Source organism: Schistocerca gregaria, chromosome 7 (genome assembly GCF_023897955.1).
Source record: "Schistocerca gregaria isolate iqSchGreg1 chromosome 7, iqSchGreg1.2, whole genome shotgun sequence".
Lineage (NCBI taxonomy): Eukaryota > Metazoa > Arthropoda > Insecta > Orthoptera > Acrididae > Schistocerca > Schistocerca gregaria.
This window is the reverse complement of record NC_064926.1, coordinates 200,462,697-200,483,968: the sequence shown is the minus strand read 5'-3', so window position 1 is coordinate 200,483,968 and position 21,272 is coordinate 200,462,697. Positions and strand designations below refer to the sequence as shown.

The 21,272-nt window shown below is 38.1% G+C and overlaps 1 protein-coding gene across 1 annotated transcript in view; it reads right to left on the bottom strand.

The window, feature by feature from the left end:
* Window positions 1-783: 783 nt before the first annotated feature.
* The window catches only part of LOC126282351 (uncharacterized), a 123,043-nt gene continuing 102,554 nt past the window's right edge, over window positions 784-21,272 (bottom strand). Inside the window, exon 5 of the mRNA XM_049982008.1 lies at window positions 784-1,998. Within this exon, the coding sequence (XP_049837965.1) occupies window positions 1,759-1,998 (240 nt within the window). The 3' untranslated portion in view covers window positions 784-1,758. The remainder of the gene's footprint in view (window positions 1,999-21,272) is intronic.

Below are 21,272 nucleotides of genomic sequence, written 5' to 3'. Positions count from 1 at the left end.
ACGTCCGCATGTATCCCGTGCCACCCAACGTGCTCTAGAAGGTGTAAGTCAACTACCCTGGCCAGCAAGATCTCCGGATCTGTCCCCCATTGAGCATGTTTGGGACTGGATGAAGCGTCGTCTCACGCGGTCTGCACGTCCAGCACGAACGCTGGTCCAACTGAGGCGCCAGGTGGAAATGGCATGGCAAGCCGTTCCACAGGACTACATCCAGCATCTCTACGATCGTCTCCATGGGAGAATAGCAGGCTGCATTGCTGCGAAAGGTGGATATACACTGTACTAGTGCCGACATTGTGCATGCTCTGTTGCCTGTGTCTATGTAACTGTGGTTCTGTCAGTGTGATCATGTGATGTATCTGACCCCAGGAATGTGTCAATAAAGTTTCCCCTTCCTGGGACAATGAATTCACGGTGTTCTTATTTCAATTTCCAGGAGTGTATATATTGTTCAGTACACTAACATACTGAGTCTCTACTTTGTTTTTCAGAAGCTTGCCATTAGATTGATATTTTGTGGAACAAAATAGAATACATTTATTCAGTTTTGGGCATTTTCCGTGCTCTTCTTATTGTGAGAGATAAAATGCGACTATAATTACAATAGTAAAGCCTATTTACATATCCACTCAACAATATCATGTTTCCAGTAACTTAACGAGGCAATACTTTAAATGCACATAAACACAGTGAGATCCTTTTCCAGTTAAATCTATTCACAGAGTTGACTAATTTAGTAAAATGCTTCATTTATCTTGTATAATAGTAGATACTACATAAAAAGACTTGTTACACATTATTTATTGACTTATTTCATGTACACTGTTGCCCAATAAAATAACACCATCAAAGTGGTATGCAACAAATTTCAAATTGGCATGAAGTGTACTACATGGTTGGATATATAAATGATTAGCATTTCAGCAAAAGTTCGCAAAGCAGGTAGGAGGAACAGCATGTACATTCTGTATATGAAGAGAGATTGTTGAGCATATTTCTCATGTAAAAACTCACAATTGAGAATTTGACCAATAGGGCAATCAAACACACCTTGATTTGATAAAGAAAATAGACTTTGAAATTGCAGCTATTGAATTTATTGCCATCACTTGACTGTGTTCAGATTATCCGTTGAAGATTTCAAAGACTTCCTGTGTTTATCTGAAATGTTAAATATTTGAGAATTGACAAAATGATCACTTGTGGTAACTATACACTGATGTTTTGAAAACTTCAAACTACAGAGATGAATAACTGTATGTGACAGAGACTTTAAACTTAATGCCCTTAGCAAATACACCAACAAAAATCTGTAAAGATTGTAAAACTGGAGTGGGCCACACCTTTAACCAAGAATGCCAATCTACATACAATAGGATTATTGGCTAGAATGAACATGTGGCTCTGTTCTTAACACTTGAATTATGTTTAAAAAAACCTGTCACCATTAAAATAAGAGTATACAGTGATCTCAGTGGCAGTATTACAACAATGTTCTGCTGTCTCAAAAGATGAAAAACAAGGGATGAAGTGTTCTGCAGAACAGGTGTAAATAGAATATTTAATAGATTTCATGGAACATATAATCATTATTTTGACATATCCTTCCCCAACACAGATTTCAAACAACTGTTACAAAAGTTGGTTTAGAATTGGTATAAAAATCACCAATGCAATGAAAAGATTTCTGCATTCATATAAAAACAAAATTTCATTAGAAATACAAAATTATATCAAAGAGTATAGTAAGATCTACCATTAAGTTATTAATGATGCAAAAAAAGTCACAATCAGCACGTGCCGACTTATTAAGTTTGATTCTGTCTCGCCAAGTAGACATATGTTGATTGCGACAGTCATCTGCAAACATTTTATACAAGATGTATTGAAATGTTGACTTTTGCTATTAAGTTCAGGCGCTTGAAGTGCAGCTTCAGCAGTGCAGGCTTGTGAATGAACCAGTTGGTTCAACTCTAGTCGCCAACATATGTACTGCAACTGTAACAGATTTGTTATGTTTTAACACAATCGGAAAATTGGATAGATTCATTTTGGTTGATTTGCTGGAGCATCACATCAAATACCTGTGTAAATATTCGCACTTGATAATGGGAATTAATTTTTGAAATGCAATATGCTAAGTATGAGACAAATACATAACTGGTGCAGTGTTTCATTATTTAAATCATGAATGCCATTTCTGCTAAACATTGTCTCATGGTTAGGTTAAATTTTTAGCAACATGAGATAGCTATTCCAACTTACAATATAATCCTTGAATCGCACAGTGTACCATTTTACATATTATTCCAGGAAAATGTGACCAAAACATAAATCGCTTAAGGAGATATTTATAAAGGTTATACTAGAATGGTTAGAATATTACATGTGCAGTCCTAAAGCATTGACTGCACACCGACCAGCACAGCACTTTGGAACAGCATCAAGAAGGTGCTGACCTGCATGCTAATGGAAAGAGCAGGCAGCGCCACACCTCCAGGAAGACAGAGTTCAGCGCTGCTTGTCAATGTTGATTTTACCAGCCACCCATCGCTGGTTGGCCCAGTTCAGTCACAGACTTCAAGAGCATCAGTACTGAGTAATAGGAAGATGATATGTCACCTGTGCTTCAATTAATCTTTTAGAGTGTTATGTACAGATCATTTTGGATTCCTGCCACTAGCCATCGCAATTTCTCTCATTCCTTGATTTTGGCAGTGCTGCCACGCACACTATTAAACGCACCATCAATAAATACACATTTATTTTATTTATGTTCTCTTTATTAACAATACTTGGTGTTCCACATCTCTACAGACTCTTTAGCTCTTGTAATTTCTTCCTCATATCATCCACAGTGTGGCCACTTTGAATACAACAGGTTGCTGCAGAAATTTATTTATAAGATTCAAACTGCTTATTGCTGTTTTTGTGTTCAGTGTGCTTTGTGTTGTGAAGACTTCCGTATTGATCGCGCTCTGCAACGATCACTGTGGATCAGCCACGTGCAAAATATACTTTGATGTCATTTTTTGGATTAAATGCACTCTTACAAGCGAAGTAACAAGCATACAATGGCGAACTTTGATCAAAGTTAGGCCCACACCATAGGACTACATTAAGTTCACAAAGACTTCATGTACATATGCCAAAGACCATGGCAACTGCTATCAACATCCATCAGTGTTAAGTGTGGAGTGCTAGGGGATATTTAAATTGGAAATTTCGTATCATAAATTGCGAATTATGAAAGCACGCCATTTCAAGGCAATGGCTTATTGAAGATTTATAAAAACTGGGCGAGTATTGTCATTCACACTGGTTCAAAGTTGTAATGTATGAATATGTCTTGAAACCTTCCCAACCACAGCATAGATGCTACAATGTTCATAGGAGACATTTGTTGAATGTCGGGGCATAGTGGTGGCAGAGTGAGGCATTGTGTTATCAGGTAGACTCGCCAGGTGTTGGCCATCCTCAACTGATGCGATGGTTGACATCATAGTGGTGGTAGTCAAGTTGAGTGTAACATGCACTCTATCAACCACCTAGAGCAACTTATGTAATGGCTGCCCTTCATCTACAGTTAAACCCACCCTTACCTGAGGGAGCATTTGTTGTTGCCAGATCTACAATAATAATGTGTCAGAAACTTCACTACTATTGATCATGGCGCACAAATATCACAACTCCGATGGATGGCATAATAGTTGCATAATCGTCTGATCTGGTAGTTTTGTGCAACGAGCTATGAGAACCATCTTGGGAGTGAGGTAGACTTGTTGCTGCAGTTATTATAAGATAATGTCTCACACTAATGATGCCACATGCTGGTCCACAGTGCTGATAGCTATTGTAAATTGTTCATGGTCTTCAGAAGTGTGCTAATGGGCAAAGATATTTTTCAGTATTGCAAAACATAGTTCTGGATCAGCAGGCAGAACCTATAATTGTAAACACAGTGCTGAACAGCCAACAGAGCAGCCAGACAGAAAGCATGTTGTTCTGGAAAGCAGTTGCGAAGCAGATGAAAGCACCAGAACCAGCAAGATACCTATGTTAGGCTTAACATCCTGTTGTATCATAGTGAAGATATGTGAAGTATGTCTTGTGTAAAGGGCACTGTTACCACGAGTGACCACCTGGATCAGACAGCAGCATATTGTATGATGTTGACTGGCTCACAGCACTGGATTCCATGGTCGTGTATGCGTTAGAAGAGTTTAAAAATCTCAATATTCTGGTGTATATGCTGGATACTGTCATGGATATCGTCACAGATGGTACACAATAGGTCGCCACATCTTCCATGACAAAATCGTATTACTGAAAATCGCGAAAAATAAACTGTCCACAATTACTAGGTCATCTTTGGGGTCATCGGTTATGTAGGGACGCTATCGCCAACATACAAACACTTAGAGTAATTGCAGACATACTAAAAACCAATTATATTTATCACAGGTTAGATACACGACGTGAACAGCAGAAAGTTAGTCTGTACATACAAACTGGCAATTACCAATCAAACTCGATTAATCGATCATTTTGCTGCCACATCAATAAAATGACCACACATTAAAATTAAATACCAAAAGCCTGAAACTGAGTGATGAAATGAAATTCCTGGACTATACCTGCAGAGCAATCTGAAATGGAACATAAATATTCACATTATTACACCTAAACTGAGCATCTTAGACAAGACAAAAAACTATCCATTCCCAGTAGACATCACACTAATGCCATGTTACACTGCCTCTAGCTTTAACAATAGTCTCAATTCAGTGGGGAAAAAGTTCACAGGATCTTCAGGTGCGCCATATCCAACCAAAGCCACTCATTGATAATTAGATCCCACTGAGCTACCAAACTGCCAAGATGTTTATTGTTGTGTTTCACCTGCTCTTTCAATTATTCCTTGGCAATTTCTATTAGATTAAGGTCTGGTGAATTAGAGGACCATTGGAAATGTAACAGAGTGTCTGAGTGTTTACCAAAAAAGGAATGTATCTGTCCTCCCTTCTGAACATGGTTGTTGACATTTTAAAAAACAGATTTTCCAGTATACTCACCATGAAGATATAGAAGAAATGGCAACACTTGATCACTGAGCATGTTGTAATAAACATCCTTTTTAAACTAAATTAGAGGGCTGATGTCATGAAATGAAAAAGTCACAAAATCACTTCTGGCCTGAACTACACCCTCCAGTACAAATGCCTCAATGTGCCATAGATGCACCTGAGGCCTGGCATCCTTTGAAAAAGAGGCAAAATAGTGACCTACCAATACATGGTACATGCCTCCAGTCAGCTACAGTCCAGTCTCTGTGTTGTCTGGACAATCGCATATGCACAGCATTATGCACTACTGTTGGCAAAGGACTTTCACAAGGTACCGGACTCCAGATGTTCACTGCATGCAGTTTCTTTCACAATGTTCACTTGCAAACAGATTGAAATGGACCCACTTTCACTGACAGCAGCCTTTGAAACTGACTGTCATTGATCAGTCATTGTCAGTTAGGGTCTTCTTACAACTTCTTGCCTTATACAGTGATACCTGGCTGTGTGTGATACAATACCCCTTGTAGACACATGGGACACTGGACATTGATACACAAACAAATCAGGCTGCTTCATTCATGGTACAGGCATGTGGATGTCCAAACACAGTTTCTGCTTTCTGCAGTTCAGTCATTCCTCAACATCGACCCATCCCACTGCACTCATTCTATGCAACCTACTGGAAAAAACACACGAATTCACTGCTGTCAAATACATCAGTGATGGAGAGTCTCATGGCCACCTGTTCTAACACCATCTAAGGTGCTTTAGAGTGACCAGTGTGCACTTTCCAGAGGGTGACTAAGATACTGTGCAGTAAGCTTATTATCAATCTGTTACATGCTATCAATACTGAATACAAGCTATAACAGAGAAACAATGGTACATGCATATGCATATGACGCACATTTTCCAATCAGCAGTCACATGTGAAATAATACTCTGGGAGAACGCACCCTGTAATTCGAACATATTTATAACGAGCTGTCAAAATAATGCATAACATGAAGAGAAGAGATTCATGCCATCCTCCTTTCTGAATACTACAGATACTGTATGTCCCATGCATATACACTAAACATCACATGTTCTAAGAGAATACTTACGAACCTCAAATGCACATCAGCAAAACAGCTCAGTGCACAATCATAGAACAAGCAGCAGTAAAATTGAAATCTTCCATGCCAGAACATCTGCCAATTAGGAAAGTGTCCTTCATAGTGGAACATAATTGTACAATCAGCTTCCTATCATCATCAAGTTGTTCAAGAAATGTAATAATAATAATAATATTTTAATCACTAAGCCATTAGAGTAAATAGTACACGATGTCGCAAACATAGCACAATACAACTGATAATTTAAAAGAGACCATTAGCTACTTATTAGATTTGAGTACCATGCTACATTTGATAAATACATTTATACAGGGTGCTTCATTGATCATGACCGGGCCAAATATCTCATGAAATAAGCGTCTAATGAAAAAACTACAAAGAACACAGAACTAAAACGTTCATATTTCTTTACGTACTACACAAATATGTAATAAAAATGGGGGTTTCTATTTTTAAAAACGCAGTTGATATCCGTTTGACCTATGGCAGCGCCATCTAGCAGGCCAACCATAGTGCCTTCTGGTTTCCACCTTCAAGCTAGACGAGTTTCGTTCTTTGTAGTTTTTTCATTTGGCCTGGTCACTATCAATGGGCCACCCTGTATGCGCGACCGCTACGGTCGCACGTTCGAATCCTGCCTCGGGCATGGATGTGTGTGATGTCCTTAGGTTAGTTAGGTTTAAGTAGTTCTAAGTTCTGGGGGACTGATGACCTCAGATGTTGAGTCCCATAGTGCTCACAGCCATTTTTTTTAACCACCCTGTATTATAGAATTGGTGGGCAACTAACAAGTCTTGCAGTGATCATTTGAAAGCTTGCTCTGAGACATATTATACAGCTTGTGGAAGCTTATTAAACGCTTTACGCCCCATGAGTTCATAGCTATTAAGTAATTTTGATAGTCTGTGATATGGAGTATAAATGCCTCTATTGCCTCTTGTGTTGTAGCAGTGTACATTTTCTCTGGGCTTTGCTACTGGTAACTTCTTATTTCTATAAATTAACACATAATACGCCTGTAGATTTAAGCTTTTTAGTCATGATTTTTTCTTCACAGAACTGATGTTTATAGTGAGCCTTATTTGAAGAACAAGTAATAACATCTTTCTTCTGCATTATGAAGATTTCATAATCACAAGTAAAGTTTCCAGGTTAAAAAAAACTAAAGTCATTTCTGATTGACCAGTTTTTCTTCTGCAAATGAATTCCTATCCAAATGAAGTGGAATTTAATCATGTAAATTTACCAGTCAGCTATTAGCAGTCGCGTGTATGAAATATATATCCTGTATTTTATTTTATATTGTTTTTATTGACTTGTTCTGTGTCTTCGCGTCGCAGGGCCAGAAGAACATAAATAAACGAGACTACACGTAACACGACAGTAAGAAGGATGATTTAAATACACCATTATATAAACATCGTATTTCCATGTATTTAAGGCACAAAGATCGTGTGTAAACGTAATAACTTTCAACCTCCATACAAAATCGTAAACTCGAAAAAAAAGTCAACGAATGAAAAATTGCATCTCTCTCAAGACTGTCTATCTCCTCCCAAGACCACCTACAATACATTTATTGTAGGTGGTCTTGCTCCTCCACTCAGTTTTCGGTGATTCGACTTATTTCGATTTTGATGTATTTCGATATAAACAATGATGTATGTGTGATTTCTGTATGTTACATGAAGCTCTTTGCTGTAGGTTGCGTTGGACTGATTCGTTGTGTTGTAGCGATAATGTTTGAACGCCTGTTGAATAGATAATCGAAAGAGAATGTGTATGATACTGTGAATTAAATCTTTTCCTAACGGAGTGCCGTGAATTCGATTCCGAAGGTGTAGGCGTATGTTGAATGATAAAATGAGTCCCAATGCCGACAAACTCTTGCTGATTTACAAAAGCATCAGCCCTAGGGAGCAGGTTTTCTATACTAATAGTTTCACTATCGAAACTGGCGTTTGACTACACGACAGACTGAACTGCTTGCTGAAAACAGACTTTTTAGCACTACAGTGAGCGTTGTCGTTAGAAGAACGTTCAGCGTTTAATGTGATGAAAAAGGGAGTTCATTACTACCATTATTCAAAATTTTCGTAGAAGGGGCGATCTGCCGCATTAAACATCGATAATTACGTGTTTGTATATGCTTGAGAATATATTACTACACAATTAAGAAGCTAGTGATACACTGCTCATTCATTTCTCAATACTAAATGAATGTACAGTTACTATCAGCTGACTTCATGGCATCGGTAATGATTTTGATTTAGTGAGCACAGGCATTGCATTAGATTGGATTTTGTGTCGTACAAGTTCCCATTTGCCACTTGAAAAAACTGAATCAACATCACCCCATAAAGAGTAGGATGTTAGATCAGAAAGGGAATAACATGTTGGTTTTATCCAGTGCAGAGCTTTGAGGTAACATTGTAAAATCAGAACTATAGCATGGAAATGTGTTGTGAAATGGCAGACATTTCTTATTTGCTTGTGTTACATTTCTTTACCAAATTTCTATTTGTATTATTTTTGTAATTAATTGTGGGTCATTCCATTGGAAAACGTCAGAGTTTAGTCAAAGTTGATTGCATCGTGATTAAGCAGATTTTAATGAAATTTGGTAAATTTAATACCTGTACTAAAATACGTTTACTTCTCTGGCACTGAAATATGAAACCCTGTGATGCTGAGCGACACAGGGTGGTCCACTAATCGTGACGAAACTCGTCTAGCTTGAAGGGGGAAACCAGATGGCACTATGGTTGGCCTGCTAGATGGCGCTGCCATAGGTTAAACGGGGCCCCCTCCCTGCAAATACAATGCCCATTTTCTTTTCCAAATGCGTGCTACAATGTGCGACGATCAAAGTGTTGTTCTAAAACAGATACAGCCGAAAGATTGGCCTCATTTGAAAGCCAACACCTCCCCTTGTAGGAGACAATAATGTGTTGCAGTGGTTTATGGAAGTTATATACAATTGTCGCACTTTTGCGGATTTGCAATATTTTTATCATCTTGCGCGTGACTGACTAATGAAATATTTGTTGTGTATAGAAAGGTTGTGAGGCCGAATTCACTGAACAAATTTGTCTGCATTACTTGAATGCATATGCAGACTTCTTAGATTTTGAAACTTCCAAAATTTTCGGCAAGTTACCCCCGCCCCCGAAATAAAAATCCAGTGTGTGCAAGGTCACAGTGTACTGCAAATTACCTCTCTATGTGGCCTGTATGAGTCTAATATCTTTGTGTTAGTCCAGCGCATAACTGTTTCACTGTACTCTGACAATGTGCATATGTCGAAAAGTACGATATTGCAAGTGCCACAGAATTTTACCCAAGAGAGACATTATTTGGCAACATATTCAACGTGAATTAGTAGAAATAATATTTGTAACACTCTGAACATATTAGTTTCTGAATAGTCAGTCACATAGGAAGTGATGTGATGAAAAAGGGAGTTCACTACTACCATTATTCAAAATTTTCGTGAAAGGGGTGATCTGCCGCATTAAATATTGATAATTACGTGTTTGTATATTCTTGAGAATATATTACTACACAATTGGTGCCTTCACTCACTTGGAGTGCTGAAAGCTGTTAAACATCTGAAGTATTTCAGCTTGGATGTCCCCGAATTTCACCCTACTGACTTCATTCGTTAAAAAGCAATCTTTAGCTGGCTTGGGTTGATGTCTGTATTTTGCTAAAACATCATTCTGTACAGAACCATCCACAACAGAGGCATGGTATCACTTGAGTCATGGACACCAATACTGTAAAAAGACTGCCTGATAATCTGCAATGATACTACTCAGCATTGTACTGAAGGCTGTTGCGCCTCTGCATTGTGTGCAAGATAACTCTGATCATATTTCTCATAGGATTAAGTTCGATACATCCTTTCCAGCAGGTACAAAGTGGTTGTACTGTCTGCTGTTTGGAATTTTGCACTGAGCAAACCTTTCACTTAGTAACACTGCATTATTGTTTTCAGTGTCTTCTGGTTATTTGTAGATGAACTTAATCCCGTTTATCCCTTACAATGAAAATTCTTCTTTTGACTGCCCGCACAACAGGTACGAAAACTGATCCTTACCATATTTCTGCCACAACACACAGACAATCAATGGCAGGCCAGAATGATGCAGCCAACTGCATGAGGCAGTTAGCATGTTTGCTTTGAATTTTTCCTGCGTTTTTGTCTTTCTTAGGTTTGCTTTATTCTCCAACCTTTTTATTGAATTTAGAATTACTTGTCAGTAGACTGTTTTTCAACAGGCAATTCTGCCATCAAAATAACATTCATTTAGGATGTGGTAATATGTGAAACTGGAGGAAGTAAAGTTCTAGGTAACTGCTAAAAATGAGCATGGTTTTAGACACTGGGTACTCAGGTATTTCACAAAAAGTATATTATGCAGCATTTAATCCGCTCATCCTACGTAAGGACAGAAAATCATTTTTAAGTAGCATCTACACTGTCACAATACTAACTGAAGGCATACATGATCCTGCTGTACATAAAGTAACCAAATATACAAACAGTCCATCAAAGTTGACAGTCATAACAAGATATAGAGAGAAACTTAAGTGTAAAGGTGATTTCTTACCTGAAATGGGCATTATGGAAGTATGCGATTCCACCCGTTTGACCAACAATATCATCAGAACGGTAGAAACGCCTACTTCCAGCATATACAAAATTGCAATGATGATGTGGAGAAAAATAACAAGAACATTTCACTCCAAAAATAAAATGAAACTACGTAAGTGGGACACCTGCAGGAAATTGGTGGTTTAGGGAGGCGAAAAGCTAAATATATAACATTACAAAACACAACACCATCCCAAAATAAATCATATAAAAAAAATTGGTTGTAGCCACAAAAACCAACAGGAGGCTGACTTTTCCTTTGACCTATGTAGCTCAGCTGCAGGTGTTGATATCAAAGACCAACACCTACAACTTTGAAAAGTGGAATTGGACCTTTCCATTTATAGCTGAACCACAAATAAACAAACCCAAAAATCAACATCTATAAATACAAAAAGTGGAACCAAAACCTGAACATCTCAAAAACTCAAAAACCTCTGTATTCCCTTCATTAGTTAAAACACAAGTGACACACCATAAATATAAAACAGACAAAACATCAAACTTACTATAGAATAAAACCAAAACAAAAATTACTTACCAACAAAAACCCCTGGCAATACCACTAGATTGGCTACCACACACACACACACACACACACACACACACACACACACACACACACACACACACACACACACACACATGCGCCCCCCCCCCCCCCCCCCAGCTCCTCCGATCTCTCTCTCTCTCTCTCTCTCTCTCTCTCTTGCTCGCTCTCTCTCTCACACACACACAAATCGAAAACTCTCACAACAAATAACACCTTACAAAAGCTGCAGCAAACTGGTCCTGACCACTATAATCTCTAAACATCCCCCCCTCCTGCCCCATTAACGCGCCAAACAATACCCTCCCCCCCCTCAACACACGCACCCAACCCCCTCAACTTATCACCCTTAGCCTATACATCCTCCCCACAACCGTTTTTTTAAAAAAGGAAGAAACTTCTCAGGGAGACTATTCTGCCAGCAATACTGCAGGCTGGGAGAGCACATCTTTCCCCTCCCTATAGTTGATTTAACTGCCCCCCCCCCCCCCCACACCAAAAAAACCCATGTATCATATTAGTACAAGCCAGTCTCATAATCCTTAAACCAAATACTATGATTAATTCCTAAATGTTCATAACCCCTCTTCCCCCAATCCCGTATAAGACAAAAATGCATGAGACATAACAACACTACCCTCCTCAAAATATTCCTCAATCAGCCCCACAAGTTTCCTCTTACTGTGACCCTGCCAAACCATAAAAACACTATCAGCCTACACGCCCCCCCCCCCCCTCCCCGGAGCCATAACAGCTGTCTGCGTCCACAAACCATCCCAAGAACAGACCATCTTACCAAATTGTGATTCATCAATTTCAACAACAAACCTCAGCCCATCCATCTTCCCCTTATACTTCATGTACTCAAAAAAAAAAACCTTACAACAGAAAGAAAACCAATCAAAAACAGTTCTCTTACTCAAACCAGCCTCTTACACACAAAAGCTTATAGATGACCAATAACAAAAATAATATGTACACAAGACAATCTTCCTTATGGCCAATGTAGATTTCTAGAAGCGGGTACCACATAATAGCGAAAATCAGATATTGTCCCACCGACTACGTCGCATATACATGTTCCTGGCCCGATCCACCAGAACTTTTGTCAACCACATGTTGTGCCTGCAAATGTGACACCTAACATATTCACCAATTACATTGAAACCACAGAAACTGTATAACGGATATACTCTTGAACTTATCTGTCATATTTGTAATAAGCAAACAAACAAAAATAGATTTCTTTCTGCACAACAAACACCAAACTAATCAGACCTTACAAAAGTGCCAGTCACATAAATTTAAAAAAATCCTTAATAACTGGCTGACAACAAAGAAAACACATCTACAACCACATTACTTACCACACCGACTACCCAGACTCAAAACCACATTAGCACAATGAGGACCAAAACTCAAATGAACCCAATACCACATGTTAAACTCAGCATGGCAACATCCACCACTAGAGAAGACCATCAAATACAACATTAAGACGTCTACAAACACAACCAACTCAAAAACACTGCTGTGTAGTGATGTGTCACATCACAACACCATTGCGTCACCGGTCAAAGCAGAAAGGTGGAATCAGACACTTCGTGTAAAATATGTTTAACATTAAATCACAACTACATTTTATAAAGTGCTTCATTCTTAAGCTTAAGAAAACCATTAAGTGACGTGATGGACAAGTTGTAGGATTTAGTGCCCACACTACAATTATAGTTACATTTGTAACGAAGTGTTTTTAAAAAAGACTATGGCCTAGTAAATTTTAACAGTGAGACAAAAGAACTGTTGTTACAACATATAGATTAATAGAAGGCTAAAATGGGAAGTATGTGTGCTAAAATGTTCAGCAGTGATTACAATTACTATGTAATATGGTAAGAAGCCCCCCCATGAACCATTGACCTTGCCGTTGGTGGGGAGGCTTGCGTGCCTCAGCGATACAGATGGCCGTACCGTAGGTGCAACCACAACGGAGGGGTATCTGTTGAGAGGCCAGACAAACGTGTGGTTCCTGAAGAGGGACAGCAGCCTTTTCAGTAGTTGCAGGGGCAACAGTCTGGATGATTGACTGATCTGGCCTTGTAACATTAACCAAAACGGCCTTGCTGTGCTGGTACTGCGAACGGCTGAAAGCAAGGGGAAACTACAGCTGTAATCTCTCCCGAGGGCATGCAGCTTTACTGTATGATTAAATGATGATGTCGTCCTCTTGGGTAAAATATTCCGGAGGTAAAATAGTCCCCCATTCGGATCTCCGGGCGGGGACTACTCAAGAGGACGTAGTTATCAGGAAAAAGAAAACTGGCGTTCTACGGATCGGAGCGTGGAATGTCAGATCCCTTAATCGGGCAGGTAGGTTAGAAAATTTAAAAAGGGAAATGGATAGGTTAAAGTTAGATATAGTGGGAATTAGTGAAGTTCGGTGGCAGGAGGAACAAGACTATTGGTCAGGTGAATACAAGGTTATAAATACAAAGTCAAATAGGGGTAATGCAGGAGTAGGTTTAATAATGAATAAAAAAATAGGAGTGCGGGTAAGCTACAACAAACAGCATAGTGAACGCATTATTGTGGCCAAGATAGACACAAAGCCCACGCCTACTACAGTAGCACAAGTTTATATGCCAACTAGCTCTGCAGATGATGAAGAAATTGAGGAAATCTATGATGAGATAAAAGAAATTATTCAAGTAGTGAAGGGAGACGAAAATTTAATAGTCATGGGTGACTGGAATTCGTCAGTAGGAAAAGGGAGAGATGGAAACATAGTAGGTGAACATGGATTGGGGGGAAGAAATGAAAGAGGAAGCCGTCTGGTAGAATTTTGCACAGAGCATAACTTAATCATAGCTAATACTTGGTTTAAGAATCATAAAAGAAGGTTGTATACATGGAAGAATCCTGGAGATACTAAAAGGTATCAGATAGATTATATAATGGTAAGACAGAGATTTAGGAATCAAGTTTTAAATTGTAAGACATTTCCAGGGGCAGATGTGGACTCTGACCACAATCTATTGGTTATGAACTGTAGATTAAAACTGAAGAAACTACACAAAAAGGTGCTAATTTAAGGAGATGGGACCTGGATAAACTGAAAGAACCAGAGGTTGTAGAGTGTTTCAGGGAGAGCATAAGGGAACAATTGACAGGAATGGAGGAAAGAAATACAGTAGAAGAAGAATGGGTAGCTCTGAGGGATGAAGTAATGAAGGTAGCAGAAGATAAAGTAGGTAAAAAGATGAGGGCTAATAGAAATCCGTGGCTAACAGAAGAAATATTGAATTTAATTGATGAAAGGAGAAAATATAAAAATGCAGTAAATGAAGCAGGCAAAAAGGAATACAAACGCCTAAAAAATGAGATCGACAGGAAGTGCAAAATGGCTAAGCAGGGATGGCTAGAGGACAAATGTAAGGATGTAGAGGCCTATCTCACTAGGGGTAAGATAGATACTGCCTACAGGAAAATTAAAGAGACCTTTGGAGAGAAGAGAGCCACTTGTATGAATATCAAGAGCTCAGATGGAAACCCAGTTCTAAGCAAAGAAGGGAAGGCGGAAAGGTGGAAGGAGTATATAGAAGGGTTATACAAGGGCGATGTACTGGAAATAGAAGAGGATGCAGATGAAGATGAAATGGGAGATACAATACTGCGGGAAGAGATTGACAGAGCACTGAAAGACCTGAGTCGAAACAAGGCCCCCGGAGTAGACAACATTCCATTAGAACTACTGACGGCCTTGGGAGAGCCAGTCATGACAAAACTCTACCATCTGGTGAGCAAGATTTATGAGACAGGCGAAAGACCCTCAGACTTCAAGAAGAATATAATAATTCCAATCCCAAAGAAAGCAGGTGCTGACAGATGTGAAAATTACCGAACTATCAGTTTAATAAGTCACAGCTGCAAAATACTAACATGAATTCTTTACAGACGAATGGAAAAACTGGTAGATGCGGACCTCGGGGAGGATCAGTTTGGATTCCGTATAAATGTTGGAACACATGAGGCAATACTGACCTTACGACTTATCTTAGAAGAAAGATTAAGAAAAGGCAAACCTTCGTTTCTAGCATTTGTACACTTAGAGAAAGCTTTTGACAATGTTGACTGGAATACTCTCTTTCAAATTCTAAAGGTGGCAGGGGTAAAATACGGGAGCGTAAGGCTATTTAGAATTTGTACAGAAACCAGATGGCAGTTATAAGAGTCGAGGGGTATGAAAGGGAAGCAGTGGTTGGGAAGGGAGTGAGACAGGGTTGTAGCCTCTCCCCGATGTTATTCAATCTGTATATTGAGCAAGCAGTAAAGGAAACAAAAGAAAAATTTGGAGTAGGTATTAAAATTCATGGAGAAGAAATAAAAACTTTGAGGTTCGCCGATGACATTGTAATTCTGTCAGAGACAGCAAAGGACTTGGAAGAGCAGTTGAACGGAATGGACAGTGTCTTAAAAGGAGGATATAAGATGAACATCAACAAAAGCAAAGCGAGGATAATGGAATGTAGTCAAATTAAATCGGGTGATGCTGAGGGAATTAGATTAGGAAATGAGACACTTAAAGTAGTAAAGGAGTTTTGCTATTTAGGGAGTAAAATAACTGATGATGATCGAAGTAGAGAGGATATAAAATGTAGAATGGCAATGGCAAGGAAAGCGTTTCTGAAGAAGAGAAATTTGTTAACATCGAGTATAGATTTAATGGTCAGGAAGTCGTTTCTGGAAGTATTTGTATGGAGTGTAGCCATGTATGGAAGTGAAACGTGGACAATAACTAGTTTGGACAAGAAGAAAATAGAAGCTTTCGAAATGTGGTGCTACAGAAGAGTGCTGAAGATTAGATGGGTAGATCACATAACTAATGAGGAGGTATTGAATAGAATTGGGGAGGAGTTTGTGGCACAACTTGACAAAAAGAAGGGACCGGTTGGTAGGACATGTTTTGAGGCATCAAGGGATCACAAATTTAGCATTGGAGGGCAGCGTGGAGGGTAAAAATCGTAGAGGGAGACCAAGAGATGAATACACTAAGCAGATTCAGAAGGATGTAGGTTGCAGCAAGTACTGGGAGATGAAGAAGCTTGCAGAGGATAGAGTAGCATGGAGAGCTGCATCAAACCAGTCTCAGGACTGAAGACCACAACAACAACATGGTAAGAAGCACTTTTCATATATTGCTATTTCGATAGCCATTAAGCCAGTTTTGATTATTTAATATTCTTTTTCAGCATTTAGTGACACTTAGCAAAATGAGTACATAAGTTTTTAAAAACAACACCACAAATGGCATTTATGGACTCCACTTGCACTTTAGAGCAAGCTGGCAGTGAACTATTTGTAAGTCTCACACACAGTGAGTGTGGGGGCCTACCCCTTGGGACAGTAATCACTTCATCTGAAAGTTGTGATGTTGTAGAAATTGGCTTTCAGCTTCTGAAAGAGATTGTAGGTGAACATCTGTTTGGTGGACATATCTATGACCCAAACACATTATTAACAAATGATTCACAAGCAGAACAAGCTGCTATTCACAGCTCCTTTCTTTCATCTGAAGTTCTGCTGTGCATCTTTTATGTACTTGAAACTGTTTGGAGGTAGCTATCAAACAGTAAGGACAGCATACCCCAAGAAAAGCAGTACACATTCTATCAAAATTTTAAAAATATCATGTTTGCACCAACAGAAGAGAGAGCCACAAGAAATTATTGTTGTGTAACAAGGAGTCATACAATAGAAGACTTTCTTAATTACTCACAGTACTTTGAAAAATATTGAAGAAGGCAGAAACTGTGGGTCTATCATATCACAAAGGCCTAGTTGTGCAAGGCAACCACACAAATAATTTTACTGGGACACTGAAGAAAATAATAAAGGACAAAATATTTGAAATAGTGAGATCTTTTCATGTTGTACAGATGTTTGATTTCATAACAATGAAATTTAACTTTATTTTGAGAGAAGGCTGTTTGATGCAGCCAATAATAGGCAAAGGCAAAGAGTTTCCAACAGACCAGTAAAAGTACCTAAATAAGGTGTACTAAACAAAATTAAGAACATAACGGAAAATGTTTTGGTTGTTCCAAGTGAGAATCAAAACCGTCATCAATATGTTATTAACATGGCTGTCCTCATTTGCACACATTTAGAATGAAACAGAGAAACAAGTAAATACATAGCTTGGGCAAGTATTATTTCACCTTCAGAAAAACTCACTGAAGCTATTAATATCAACAGGCTATGAAGGCTCTATTATCTAATAGCCACAAATGAAGACCCTCCTGTAGGACAGCTGGACAGCTGGAAACTTTGTGTGGAACAACAACTGGCATTTCTTAAGTCATGGATGCTGTCAGAAATGACAGAACACATTTTTCAATGGGACCAGAAACAGAAAAAGTGTGGAAGAGTTATCTCACACTTCAAATTGTTTGAGCAAAAAAAACAGATGAATTGCTGTCAAAAATTAATAGTATCTTCGCAGATTTTGCAGATAAGTCATGAGAAGAAGATTGGAAAAATTAATAAGAAACCACAGAAAACAATACATAATTTCATTTGAATTTGTTTTGTGAGAAAAATATAATCTCGTTGCAGTATATAAGAGAAAAATACTGGTAAATTCAGTCCTTTCCAGCCCCCAGCAATAAGCAAAGAAAAAGAAATAACTTGGGGCCAGAACTTTGCAGAAAGACCAAGACATTTGATCTGTAAACAAAAGTCCCAAAAGAATACCTGTAAACTTTTCCAACACAGTAAGATTTCTTTCATTAAATTTAAATTAATAAATTTATTGGGGAAATTCAGAGGTAGTCCATGTTTGAAGAAAAAAAAGAGAAATGTCGCTTCAAAAAATAAAACTTTTTGGGCTCATAATATCATCATATAAAACGTGTATTCAATACACAAGTTCTCCACCATGTCTCCTTGGCAAACATGATTTGTATCCACAAATAGGACCACTGAAAGGCCTGCCTGTTCCTTTCATGGGATTCATATATCTCTTTAAGTGAACATGGATTATTTCTCTCCTGAATTCAAGCCCAGTAGTCCTACTAGCTCCTGTTCCTTTCTTCAGTACGAGGCATTATATAGCCCCACGATATTAATTCTGTACATGACAGTGTTTTCACCCATCATATCTCCTACCCACATGTTCGTTATAGGCTGCCATAATTTGAGAACATTGTAGCCTACCGGAATTGTCTTTTTCTCCTTTGCAGTGTATTTTTTACAAGTGATACAGGTTTAGCTCCTTCACAGGTGGATTCTACAGCAACCACTGAATTTCCCACCCATTTTGTGACAATAATGCAATCATTGCAACGTAAAGATTTTTAACTAGCTCTTGCTTGAAGAACTGGAGCAAGAATTGTTAACTATATTCTCTCTAATAGTGCCTTTTCCTCCACAACCCCCTCCTCTTACAAAAGACAATAGCAAATTCTGTAAACAGGTTGTCAAACAAGAAATGGACTGGCAATTGCTTTATCTCCATTGTTAAATCTACACCATCTGAATGTGTGGGGCAGAAGCTGTACCAAACTGTTCTTAATATGCTTTATATGTACTTGGTGATTTTTCTCAATACAAGGAAAATATTTACAAGGTCTCCCGAAGTGGAACACAAGCGCCATGCTTTATATCCAAATCATATTGCTTCCCGGCATTTCCACCCCCCCCCCCCCCCCAAAAAAAAATTGCTTGTAAGACTATCTCCCATAATATTTTATCATTGACTCATCATAAGCTGTTGCTGAGGACCAAAGAGCTTATTACGTCTGTCTGTTACTATTTCAATAAAGAGTATGATTTTACAGTGCAGATATCTGAGAATTTGTTCAAAACTATTTCTTCTCATAGTATTGCATAAAAAATTTGTTTCTTGTGTCCAAATTTGAATCCCAGTATAAACTCTTATTTGGGAAAGAGTTATAACTAGTGTAAAAAGAGGATGGCCAGGAAACATCTAATTTCTTGATAGGTTATGTCGTGATTTAGAAAGTCCTTAAAAATGACATAGTTGTTTGACTCATAAACTAGGAATTGTATGAGCTCATCATTAAAGAATAACTCAAAAATTTTTACAAGAGAGTTATCAATATATCTGCAAAAGCCTGAATCAGGAAAAGGTTTCAAATTTGAAGTTGGTGACTATTATTTAACCCTACCAGTGCCATCACATTTTCAGTAATGTGTATTACTGGTGGGGAGGTGGTCTTTATGTTCACCCTAAAAAACATTTTAACAATTTCATTGCTGTTGTTGACTTCTACCCACAACGTACGTTTTAAAGAGAAACTGGTGTGTTTGTATGACCATGTACCTCAAAATATGACATTCATTATGAAAACCCACAGCTGTGACAAAGACTTAAATTTTTCATTTAAAGTTTAGCTCAAAAATTTAAAACATTTGTTAAATCTGATAGAAGACTTCATGAAAAGCAGTAATTTCTTTTTTTTTTTTCAAAATTTAAAAATATGAAGTACCTTATTAGGTTACAATATTTTCAAAAGGTGGGAAAAAACTAGGAAAGAGTGGGGATAGTTGAGCATGTAGGATACCTGTGCCACTCATATTTTCTCATCTGTGGGTCAATTTATTTTTCCATGGATTGTATCACTATTTTGTTTTCACTAGTATTTTACAAGAGAAAAAATAGCAGCTGTCATGGAGAAAGATGGAAGTTGTGCTGTATGTTTACTTTATCTGATGTCTCTGCAGTAATTAATTATGTAAATGGTTTCCAATTTTTGTTTGATGCCATTCTTATGTTTAAGCAAAAGAAACTTAGTGGGTGGAATCATTGCAGGTTGAACCTTATTTTTCTTCTATAACAGTTTGAATAGTTGCGTACATAAGCTACAAACAACCAGCTGAATGAAATGGTGAAGATAGGTATACTTGTGACACACAGGTTGGGGATTGTTGAGCCATGGCTCAACTATACCTATGCTAGAATTACATTCATAGGTATATTTTGTGTACAAGAAATTTTCACACATTAACAGTTTTATAAAACTGTTGCTACAAAAATGTGTTAGTAAAATCCTTTAGGCAATTACAAATTATTTAGTAGTATCACTTGTTCATAGATATATTTATCCACTAGCTTTTGCAAGTGTGAATATTTGCAAAGGCTTTCAAGTTAGTGGTATTTTTGTCCAGAATGAAAATATTTTTACTGGTTTTCTAAGATCATACATAACCAAAAGAGCACCGACAGAATCATATGTCCTGCGGAAAGTACTAGGGCTGCTTCAGATAATCCAAAAGATACAGAGCGAGTTGACATAGGGGGTCGTGAGCTTATACGTGTTGTCACCTTAAATGCTACATTGATGATATGTCGAGAGCACTCAGTGAGTCCATGCATTGTTTCATCACAGGTGGTAGGACAAGAGCTAAATCTTCAGTTTTAACTTCTACTCCAGGAAAAGCTACAAATTAAGAAGTCTCTTCTGGAAAGAGCAGAAAAAATAAAAACAAATGCAGATTCAATGAAAAAGCTTTGGCCAACACAAACAGAAAAGAGTCAAAGCACAGTGTCTCCCAAAGAAATACAAAATAGAGACTTCATCAGAATCGTCTGAAATAAAATCAGGCAATTATTCAACAATAAGCACAAACTCATCGTGGCACAATGTGACATTAAGATATAGTTGTGGGAAAGAAGCCAAGCATCAATGATTGGTTGTTGCCAAAATTAGAGGGGAAGAAATATGTTAAGCTGCTCTTTGGAAAAGTTATTAGTGTAGGAGACAAAGAACTGAAAATTAATTTTGCAAGAAGTACTGCATACTATTAAGTTTAAAAGATCTCCGGTTGAAGACACCACTTTTGTTGATGAAGAT